General features: G+C 47.8%; 1 protein-coding gene across 3 annotated transcripts in view; it reads left to right on the top strand.

Annotated features, from left to right (window-relative positions):
• Window positions 1–12,167, top strand: part of LOC143973438 (uncharacterized) — a 114,402-nt gene that overhangs the window by 29,945 nt on the left and 72,290 nt on the right. For all 3 annotated transcript variants that reach the window (XM_077474421.1, XM_077474420.1, XM_077474419.1), the window contains exon 7: window positions 1,794–2,051. In XM_077474421.1, the coding sequence (XP_077330547.1) occupies window positions 1,794–2,051 (258 nt within the window). The remainder of the gene's footprint in view (window positions 1–1,793; window positions 2,052–12,167) is intronic.

The raw sequence follows: 12,167 nt of genomic DNA, 5'->3' as shown, positions 1-12,167 counted from the left end.
TAAGCTGTCCAGTCCAGTCCAGAGGATCTCTGCCTTCCCCTTGGTCAACATCACAGAGACTATCTCCTGCATTTCCTGTTTAAAGACTTGCTTTGCTGACATCCCTTCTGGCTCCAGATACTGCTTGCTGTTTCACTACGTTGATTCCTGACTTCTGGCTTGGCTGACTATCCGTTATTGTTACTGAACTGTGGCTATGTTTTGTCTAGGTTTGTTCTTTTTAGTTTTATTATTAAACAAGTGTGATTTAACTGTACTTCTGTTTCCGTCTGATTTCATGGTTTCTGACACCCCTACCTGGAAGTACTGGATCACGTCATATTAGACATGTGCAGAACGGAAAGACTTGTTTCATTTTGGATAGATTCAATATGTTACTAATTTAGTTATGGAATTGGTTTAGTTTGGTTTTGGAATCCGTTTAGTTTCATTTTGTTTTTGTTAAATTACATTTCGTTTTCGTTAAAATTTGTTACATTTATAAGTTTTCCAATGAATTCCAACTCTTCAGAAGAAATCTATCGACCAATTCAAATTCTGTGTGAAGAAATAGCTGGTTGTTAAGCAGAAGGCCGGAAAGCCAGCCGCCCTCATCCTTAACAACCATGAGTCATCATCTGTCAGTGGATAATGTTAAAAAAAAATGTAAAAAAAAAATGGCGTAGGGTCCTCCCCCAGCCAATACCAGGCCCTTTCATGAGGGCATGTAGCCTGGTAGGCTACATGCTCAGATAAGGGTCTGGTATAGCTTTTGGGGTAAATTTTTCTAAATTTTGGCATGGGATTCCCGTTAAAATCCGAAGTGCCTGGTATGGACTGGGTGGGGTGACATTTAATTGTCTGTCTATCCCTTGTTTTTTAGCCTAGAAAACAGCTAGAACAAATTTAATACTCAGCTCCCATTGAATTCAATGGGGTTCAGATTCAGTACCCAACCTTTACTCATGTTCATCCAACCCACATTAAACCAAACCCAGGTATGTTTCATTTATCACTAATCAGCAGCATTGTGATACAAACAGGGCTTCTGTTTGAAACCAGAGGCCCCATGCTGACAACCTGACACTTGGCCCCATATTCAAAACCTGAGACAGGGCTCCATACAGCCAATGTTTCAGTTATAAATGAACACAGTAAGTGATCAGTATCAGTCACTCGTGTTCATTCAGGAATGGTAGATGCTGCTAAATGAAATTTACTGGACCCTCTCTCCATCTTGAAGGATCCCATTGTGGGCAGGGGGGCACAGGGGGGCCTGCATAGCAAGAGGATGTGTATAGTGCACAGGGAGAGTGATCAGCATCATGGGGAGGCAATTACTGGAACTGATCCCCTGTATGGCTCTCTCTACAGCAGCTGAAAGCCAATGGGAGGGTGAGGAAAATAATCCAGCTTTCAGATGCTGTAGAGAGAGCCATACAGGTGATTGGCTCTGGTAATTGCCCTCCCCAACAGTGCTGATCACCCTCTAGGCCCACATCCAATTCACCCTGCTGCCTGGGCCCCCTGGTGGTCTGGGCCCCCATACAGGAGGACCGGTGGTACTCCCTTATCAACGTCCTTGGATACAAATAAAGAAAGAGAAAAGCTGAAAACAGTATCATCTTCGAGAAAAAATATGGGAACTACTTCATAGTGCTTTAGCAAAGTGAATGTCATCCATTAATTTAACCTCTGACTTTGTAATCTGAAATCTAAATGACAGATATAGTATGAGTTACTGCAATATGTATATTCCGTTTTTTCTTTATAAGTGTTTATCATAATCATTTAATAACCATTTTGTATTGTAGGTCCTCTTATCCTGCAGACTCAAATCTTTGTGTATCGGGGAAGAAATATAAATATAAAGTGTCACAGCCGTCCTGAATATTCTGTACACAGGACAACATTCTACACGAATAATGATCTCATGTATGGACCATTCAGTGATGACCCTATCCTCATTCTTTATGGGAACTATGACCAGTCTGGAACATACAGTTGTGTGAAAGAATTATCCCGAGATGAATATGTAACGCACACAGATGAAGTGTCCCTACATGTCAGAGGTAACTCATTGTGTGTCTATGGTGTTGTCTGTAACCAATAAAGAATAACCATGGCTCCGGTCATCTGTTCCCATACCGGTGTGAGTTGGACCTCCTTCTCCACAAACATCACAGCTTCTACAGGTCAGTTGTGTTGTAGATGACAACCAGGACCACGGAGAGATAAGAATTTGTCTATCCTGCAGCAAATCATCCCACAGTATGTAGCCATGAGCTGCTACATGAACTGTTATGTAATGAAGTGAGGAGAGGGGCTGTGGAGCTGGGCCAACACAGACAGTCATTAAACACTCCTAGAAGAGTAGACGGCTATGATGTGCAAGGAGGGAAGGGGCTGTGCTAGGGAATTTACCTTTCTGGAGAAAGTTCAAAGGCATATTGCAAAGATATAACAAATTGTTTATGGAAAGGAAAAACACTGAAAGTAAGCATTTTTTTTTTTACTTAATTTTTTTCAATTTTTTACAGTTTTTTATTCAATGAGGAATGTTCCTTATGCTGGTGCTGCCTGTGTTAGTTGAAATCTTCAGTCCTCTGCCCCCCCCCCCCCCCCCCATACCCCTGCAGTGAATCTATTCCAATGCTGTGAGGGTTAATACAGCAGCTGAAGTGCCAAATATGCCCCCCCCCCACCTTTCTGCCCCTCCATCATTCATGGAAGCTGTACTATAGCTTCCATCCATGGAAAGCACTCTATGAATAGAGGAGGAGAACTTTTCATTCATCCGCCCATCCTCCCAAAGAGGTCAGAAGTAGTGATGGCCGAACGGTTCGCCCGGCGGTCGTTTCGCGGCGAATTTCCGACATTCGCGGTCCGCACGTTCGAACGCCTTTTTCCGTCGTTCGCCGCGGCGGACTTACGTGTTTAATGTATACAAGAACTTTAACCTTTGGTGACACGTTTATCATGTGATACAGGACAGCCAATTGAGACATGACAGCACATGGACACTTGTACATTCCCCCTAACCTATAAATACACCCGATCCGGTGGCCATTTTACATTCTTTCTTCTGTTAAGATAGGGACAGGTTCCTGTGTGGAGTAGGGAGAGATAAACCACTAGCTATTTGGTACACAAAAGTTCTTTTCAGGACTGGTATAGGTGTTAGGTGTTGATAGGTTTGCTGTGCTGCTGATTCTTGCAGCAGCCTGAGTGTCTTTTGTTAGTTTAGAGAAAGGGAAAGGACGGTGTATGCTACAGGGACAGCCAGATTAGTCTTTCATCATCATCATCATCATCATCATCATTAGCTGTTACTATCAAGGTCCACAAAAGAGCTGTTCCAGTAACCACTAATCGTTCTCTTTTTTTGCCAATTTGTATAGGGACAGGAAGGAAGCAGTGTTGTCAGGCAGTGAGGGTAATTTTAAAGACTTGCTGTTATTATTAGTTCCACAAAGGTTCTTTTCAGGACTGGTATCAGTGGTACAGTAATAGGCTTGTACATGTATAATATTCTTTCTTCCAAATATAGAAAGGATATTATACTTGACTGCTGCCCTTCTGCTGCAGTCTGCTAAACATTCACAACTCACTTGTTCCACAAAAGTTCTTATAAGGACTGGTAACTTGGTATAGGGTGCTACGGTACATAGGCTTGAGTGCGGTACAGTCTGCTGTTCTGTAAGGACCGCTATCGGTCCACAATAGATAGGGTTGACGTGCACCACTGCTGACCGCTGCCCTATACTGCAGCAGTCCTTCAGCGGTATAGGGACTGACGTACAGTCTGCTAATCACTAACACACAACCTGCTTGTTCCACAAAAGTTCTTATAAGGACTGGTAACTTGGTATAGGGTGCTACGGTACATAGGCTTGAGTGCGGTACAGTCTGCTGTTCTGTAAGGACCGCTATCGGTCCACAATAGATAGGGTTGACGTGCACCACTGCTGACCGCTGCCCTATACTGCAGCAGTCCTTCAGCGGTATAGGGACTGACGTACAGTCTGCTAAAAACTAATACACAACCTGCTTGGTCCACAAAAGTTCTTATAAGGACTGGTAACTTGGTATAGGGTGCTACGGTACATAGGCTTGAGTGCGGTACAGTCTGCTGTTCTGTAAGGACCGCTATCGGTCCACAATAGATAGGGTTGACGTGCACCACTGCTGACCGCTCACCTATACTGCAGCAGTCCTTCAGCGGTATAGGGACTGACGTACAGTCTGCTAAACACTAATACACAACCTGCTTGTTCCACAAAAGTTCTTATAAGGACTGGTAACTTGGTATAGGGTGCTACGGTACATAGGCTTGAGTGCGGTACAGTCTGCTGTTCTGTAAGGACCGCTATCGGTCCACAATAGATAGGGTTGACGTGCACCACTGCTGACCGCTCACCTATACTGCAGCAGTCCTTCAGCGGTATAGGGACTGACGTACAGTCTGCTAAAAACTAATACACAACCTGCTTGGTCCACAAAAGTTCTTATAAGGACTGGTAACTTGGTATAGGGTGCTACGGTACATAGGCTTGAGTGCGGTACAGTCTGCTGTTCTGTAAGGACCGCTATCGGTCCACAATAGATAGGGTTGACGTGCACCACTGCTGACCGCTCACCTATACTGCAGCAGTCCTTCAGCGGTATAGGGACTGACGTACAGTCTGCTAAACACTAATACACAACCTGCTTGTTCCACAAAAGTTCTTATAAGGACTGGTAACTTGGTATAGGGTGCTACGGTACATAGGCTTGAGTGCGGTACAGTCTGCTGTTCTGTAAGGACCGCTATCGGTCCACAATAGATAGGGTTGACGTGCACCACTGCTGACCGCTCACCTATACTGCAGCAGTCCTTCAGCGGTATAGGGACTGACGTACAGTCTGCTAATCACTAACACACAACCTGCTTGTTCCACAAAAGTTCTTATAAGGACTGGTAACTTGGTATAGGGTGCTACGGTACATAGGCTTGAGTGCGGTACAGTCTGCTGTTCTGTAAGGACCGCTATCGGTCCACAATAGATAGGGTTGACGTGCACCACTGCTGACCGCTCACCTATACTGCAGCAGTCCTTCAGCGGTATAGGGACTGACGTACAGTCTGCTAAACACTAATACACAACCTGCTTGTTCCACAAAAGTTCTTATAAGGACTGGTAACTTGGTATAGGGTGCTACGGTACATAGGCTTGAGTGCGGTACAGTCTGCTGTTCTGTAAGGACCGCTATCGGTCCACAATAGATAGGGTTGACGTGCACCACTGCTGACCGCTCACCTATACTGCAGCAGTCCTTCAGCGGTATAGGGACTGACGTACAGTCTGCTAATCACTAACACACAACCTGCTTGTTCCACAAAAGTTCTTATAAGGACTGGTAACTTGGTATAGGGTGCTACGGTACATAGGCTTGAGTGCGGTACAGTCTGCTGTTCTGTAAGGACCGCTATCGGTCCACAATAGATAGGGTTGACGTGCACCACTGCTGACCGCTCACCTATACTGCAGCAGTCCTTCAGCGGTATAGGGACTGACGTACAGTCTGCTAAACACTAATACACAACCTGCTTGTTCCACAAAAGTTCTTATAAGGACTGGTAACTTGGTATAGGGTGCTACGGTACATAGGCTTGAGTGCGGTACAGTCTGCTGTTCTGTAAGGACCGCTATCGGTCCACAATAGATAGGGTTGACGTGCACCACTGCTGACCGCTGCCCTATACTGCAGCAGTCCTTCAGCGGTATAGGGACTGACGTACAGTCTGCTAAACACTAATACACAACCTGCTTGGTCCACAAAAGTTCTTATAAGGACTGGTAACTTGGTATAGGGTGCTACGGTACATAGGCTTGAGTGCGGTACAGTCTGCTGTTCTGTAAGGACCGCTATAGGTCCACAATAGATAGGGTTGACGTGCACCACTGCTGACCGCTCACCTATACTGCAGCAGTCCTTCAGCGGTATAGGGACTAAGAGTTTTGTCACAGGGTCATTTAAAAAATGACATGCAGAGGAAGAGGCAGGCCCTTCCGCAGGGGTGGTAGGGGTAGGGCAGGAGCAACAGGCTTGAGCCAAAGTGGGAAGTTGCAGAAGGTGCGTTCAATTACTTTAAAGGATGCACCAGACTTGGTTGAGTGGCTCGCTCAGCCTTACTCTTCTGCACCCTCCTCATCCTCTCGATCTGCACCCTCTTCTTCACTCTCTGCTATGTGCACCCCCAAAGACACTACCACCAACAACACGACCACCACCACCACCACCACATACCTTCCGCTTGAGTCACTGGAATTATTTTCCGATCCATATCAAGAGGACATTTCTGATGCGCAGCCACTCTTGGTATTGGATCAGGAAGAGGAGGTAGCAACAAGCGCTACTCAGCAGTCTGACGCCAGTACCCAGATCAGCCCAAGGAGGAGGTTGGTCCCCGGTGTTGCTGCCTACTCCGAGATCTCTACTTATAGCGGTGGGGAAGGTGACGTTGATGATGACGTGTCTAGTGATGTCACGTGGGTGCCCACAAGAGAGGAAGAGGAGGGGAGTTCAGAGGGAGATATGGACCAGCAGATAGGGAGGAGAAGCAGCAATGACTTACATTGCACAGCAGGGACAAAGCAGACTGCAAATGTATCAGGAGCGAGTCATCGACCATGTACGGTCACATCTGGCGCTCCCAGGACACCGGCACATGGCTCCGCAGTGTGGGCTTTTTTTAACGTGTCCGCTGCTGACAATAGCGTTGCCATCTGCAATCTTTGCAGTCAACGCGTTAGTCGCGGTAAGCCCAATACTCACCTAGGGACGACCGCCTTAAGAAGGCACATGAGCAGCCATCACCGAGCCCAGTGGGAGCAACGGAACACACAAAGCCACACTGCAGGCTCTCACCGTCCAGCCTCGTCTTCTACTTCTCCTTCTCCTCTCTCCTCACAATTGTCCTCCACTCCACCTTCCATCACGCCAAGCTCACATTTTTCTGCAAAAAGGCAGGCTTCCGTGGGCCTAATGTTTGAGCGTAAAAAAATGATGATGCCGGATAACCCTCTTGCCCAACGGTTGGCGGCTGGCTTGTCAGAACTCATAGCCCGCCAACTACTGCCATATAAACTGGTGGACTCGGAGGCCTTTCGCAAATTTGTGGCCATTGGAACACCACAATGGAAGGTCCCAGGAAGGAAGTATTTCTCAGAGAAGGGCATCCCAGAGCTATATGGCCATGTTCAGCGGCAAGTGAATGTATCTCTGGCACACAGTGTCGGTGCCAAGATACATCTGACCACAGACACGTGGTCTAGCAAACACGGGCAGGGAAGGTATATCAGTTTTACTGCCCACTGGGTGAACCTTCTGACGGCCGTCAAGCATGTAACCCGTGGCACCCGTGTAGATTTGGTTTTACCGCCACGGATTGCATGCAGGCCTGACTCTTCTTCTCCTCCTCCTACTCCATCCTCCTCCCTCTCCTCCTCAGCTGCCTCCTCCTTTTCCGCTGCTAGCGTCTCTTCCACTGCACCGCCCAAGCTCCCCAGAACCTATTCCACATGCCAGGTGAGACGTTGCCATGCCGTGCTGCGTCTGTTGTGCCTGGAAGCAAAGAGCCACACTGGCCCGGCACTCCTTTCAGCTTTGCGTTCACAGGCAGATGAGTGGCTAACACCGCTCAATTTGACAGTTGGTAAAGTGGTGTGTGACAACGGTGCCAATCTGCTTAGCGCATTGAAACAGGGCAAAATCACGCACGTGCCGTGCATGGCACACGTCTTAAACTTGGTCGTGCAGCGATTCCTTGTCAAATACCCTGGGGTCCAGGACATCTTGCGGCAGGCAAGGAAAATCTCGGCCCATTTCAGAAGATCTTACACGGCCATGGCTCGCCTTGCTGACATTCAGCGGCGACACCATCTGCCGGTCAGACGTCTTATTTGCGATTGCCCGACGCGATGGAACTCAACCTTCTATATGCTTGATAGGCTGCTCCAGCAGAAACGTGCAGTTAACGTCTACCTGTATGAACTCTGCGAAAGAAACGGTTCTGGGGAGCTGGGTTTTTTTTCACCGCGCCAGTGGCTGCTCATGCGCGACACATGCAGACTTCTGCGGCCATTTGAGGAGATCACCAAACTGGTCAGTCGCAGCCATGGCGCCATCAGTGACATGGTACCTTATGCCTTCTTTCTGGAGCGTGCATTGCGTCGTGTCATTGATCAGGCTGTGGAGGAGCAGGAGCGGGAAGATGAGGAAGTCGCAATGCTGGATGAATTCCCAGGGGGGGCTACTCTATCTGAGACAAGTCAACAACAGGAGTCTGATGAGGAGTCAGAGGAGGATGGTGCCGGGGCGGATGAGCAGGAGCAAGAAGAGCATGCTTTAAACCTTTCTGGGATCCCTGTTGTGCGAGGATGGGGAGAGGAGAATGAAGAGGACGACATTATCCTGGATGATGAGCAGGAGCCAGGCCACCACACCGCTTCCACTTTAGTGCAAATGGGGGCCTTCATGCTCCAGTGTTTTAATAGGGACCCCCGTATAAAAAGCATGAGGGTCAAGGACCAGTACTGGGTGGCAACGTACTTAGACCCCCGGTACAAACACAAAATGGCGGAAATGTTACCGCCGTCGCAGAGGGCTGTCAGAATGCAGCACTTCCAGGCCTTGCTTCGAGAAATGCTGCATTCTGCTTTTGCGTGCGCTGGCAGAGGAGCAATTCCCACTCCCAGAGAAGGATTTGCGGGTACCAATCCAACAGCGCCTGCAAGAAGAGGCCGGTTTGAAGATGTGTTGGTGACTTCGGATATGAGGTCATTCTTTCAGCCGACCCATCGACAGGTGTCATCCGGATCCAGCATCAGGGAACGCCTAGACCGTCAGGTGTCCGACTACATTGGGTTAACGGCCGATGTGGACGCTCTGAGGAGTGATGAACCCCTAGACTACTGGGTGGGCAGGCTTGACCTCTGGCCAGAGCTTGCCCAATTTGCAATCGAACTGTTGGCTTGCCCCTCATCCAGTGTCCTGTCCGAAAGGACGTTCAGCGCAGCAGGGGGGATTGTGACCGATAAGCGTACTCGCCTAGCTCACCACAGTGTTAACTACCTCACATTTCTAAAAATGAATGAGGCATGGATCTCGGAGGAATTCAACACATGTGACCAGTAGACCATGTATATGTCTATAAACTATTTTTTTAATCAAGCACACAGACCTTCTTAATTCATTTGGCTCACTTCCTTGACCCAAAAAAGCACACCGTACTATATGCCCCTACCCTCCTCTTTGAAGAGGTTGAGCGGTGTCATATTTCTACTGGGGCTGCTTATGATATCCCTGTGCTGTGCTGACTTCCTCCTGGGGGTTCTTATTATGAAGGGATCACACTATCCCTGTGCTGTGCTGACTTCCTCCTGGGGGTTCTTATTATGAGGGGATCACACCATCCCTGTGCTGTGCTGACTTCCTCCTGGGGCTGCTTACGGTGCTGCTGTCAGTGCTGTATGTCACGGTGCTGCTGTCAGCGCTGTATGTCACGGTGCTGCTGTCAGCGCTGTATGTCACGGTGCTGCTGTCAGCGCTGTATGTCACGGTGCTGCTGTCAGCGCTGTATGTCACGGTGCTGCTGTCAGCGCTGTATGTCACGGTGCTGCTGTCAGCGCTGTATGTCACGGTGCTGCTGTCAGCGCTGTATGTCACGGTGCTGCTGTCAGCGCTGTATGTCACGGTGCTGCTGTCAGCGCTGTATGTCACGGTGCTGCTGTCAGTGCTCTGTATTACGGTGCTGCTGTCAGATGCCTCTATCACGGTGCATGTGTCATTCCGGTATGTCACGCTGCTGGTGATCATCTCCTGCACCCTCTTCTTTGCCTACCCTGGTCCCTGACCTTCCCTCTCCTCCATTGCCTTCATTAGCTCCATAGTCCTGAATTGTTAGAACAATTTCCCAAATAAAATAAAAATGCTTGTAGTTATCGATCCCAAATTCACCTCATACATGTATTATGTCATTGTCCAGATGGTGGGACTACGTTTTACCCCCTAATAATTACCACGTGGCCGCAAATTCGACATGAAGGTTTGCAAAGTTCGCCTCCCATTGAAGTCAATGGGGCCCGCGGCGAACGGTCGGTTTCGCGAACGTTTGGGTCCGTTCGCATTTCGCGTTCGCGAAACGTCCCGTCGGAAGTTCGTCCATCACTAGTCAGAAGATTTCAACAAAGACAGTCGGCACCAGCACAAGGGACACTTCTCATCAAATGTAAGTAAAATTCCTTGTTCTGATTTAAAAAAAAGTTGATGACAGGATCTCTTTAATATCAGGGAATAAAAAACATGTCAAATTCTAGAACAAAGTGAGCTGTATCATCAGGGCTTTATTTAGGTTTAAAGAACTCCCCCTTTCAGAGTCACCCCTTGTCTCGGTCTCCTACCCACCTTAAAGCACTGTACTTTGGTTCCAACTCCTACCTACCTCCCACTACCGCCCCTTTTAGAGAATACAAGTAGCATTAGTGCTAAGTAATTTGTATGGAATTTGTCAATGATAACAAGAAAAGCAGTAAAAAAAAAAAAAAAAAGTTCCCCTGCAGTCAGCAACAATACACCCCCATCAACAACAAATCCCCTAAGCAACAATGGACCTCTTCCAACAACATACCCCCCCCCCCCCCCAGCAATAATAGACCCCCGGCAGCAACAACAAATCTTCTACCAGCCAGCATCAATGGATCCTCCAGCAGCCAGCAACAATAGACCCCTCTCTCAACAGTAGATCCCTCCTAGCAACAACTGACCCCCCACAGCAACATAAGACCCACCATCAACAACAATAGACCCTTCTCTCAACAGTAGATCCCTCCTAGTAACAACTGACCCCCCCAGCCACATAAGACCCACCATCAACAACAATAGATCCCCCAGAGGCCAGTATCAATAAACCCTGAAGCACACCCCAGCACCCCTTGCCATTAGATACCTTTAGTGCTGGAGGTGCCGAAACTGTGTTCCCTCACATTTGAAAAAAAAGCCCTGGTGTATCATATGTACTGCTTTCAAAACATTCCTGCTTGATTGAGGGTGAGCCCAGAGACTCATCCAGACAGAAAGCTGTGCAATGCCTCAAACCCTAATAAAAGTCCAGTTTATATGGATTCAGATCAGAGTCAGAAGGTGAAGTGGACTCTCTTTCACTCCTTTTTTCTTTAAAATATATTGATCTGCCTTTTATGAAATCGCAGATACCAACATCTTTTTTTGGAGGGGAAAACTGAAAATTGTATCAAATACTTACAGTAATTTTCCTTTCCTGACGTCAAACCATGGCAAAATACTAGTGATAGCCTCCCTCAGGACCAGTGAATAGCATAAATGAAAGGCCCCATCCCTTTCTTTGTAATTAGCTACATACAAAAACGTACAAGGGTGGGTCCGTATGCTGCCATGGTTTGGAGTCAGGAAAGGAAAATTACCGTAAGTATTTGATACAATTTTCCATTTTCCTGATGCCACCATGGCAGCATACTAGTGATAAATAACTATCTCACTGGCTTGGTTCTACTTGTTGAATCAATTTTTAATTAGAATGGGACAGAAGACAGAACAGTCCTTCCTCCACAGTCCCCTAATGGCAAGACCCCCAAATCTAACCAGTAAGGCCGCGTACACACGGGCGGACTGTTCGCCCAACCTTGTCCGCTGAACAGTGTTTGGGCGGACAGTCCGCTCGTGTGTGGGCTTTCAGCGGACAGTTTCAGCGGACAGTTGGACGAACAAGGTTTTTCGGAAATTCCGAAAAACTGTCCGCTGAAACCTTGTTTCAGCAAACAGTCCGCCCGTGTGTAGGCTTGTTCGACAGACTAAGTTTGGCGCATGCTCAGAAAGGATTTACACGCCGAAAGTTATAATGCAGTGTATAGGACGTCGTATTTTTCGTCCCGTCGTACGTGCCGTTCACGTCATCGCGCACGGTTTCAGCGGACTGTTCGTTCGTCGTGTGTGGCCATGTCCGTCCATGCTAATTTTGAGCGGACTGTTTGCCGAAACTGTTGGACGGACAAAGTTGGGCGAACAGTCCGCTCGTGTGCACGCGGCCTAATGCTTGAAAGGGTATAATAGGGCAATCATGATACTTCCCTGCAGATGGATTGCATGGATGCCTTTGAATGGGCAGTCCA

The sequence above is a fragment of the Lithobates pipiens genome, unplaced genomic scaffold, assembly GCF_037356315.1.
Source record: "Lithobates pipiens isolate NorthernLeopardFrog02 unplaced genomic scaffold, aLitPip1_a1.2 Scaffold_82, whole genome shotgun sequence".
In the NCBI taxonomy this organism is placed as follows: domain Eukaryota; kingdom Metazoa; phylum Chordata; class Amphibia; order Anura; family Ranidae; genus Lithobates; species Lithobates pipiens.
The sequence above is the reverse complement of the archived record's forward strand: the minus strand, read 5'-3'. Positions and strand labels throughout refer to the sequence as shown.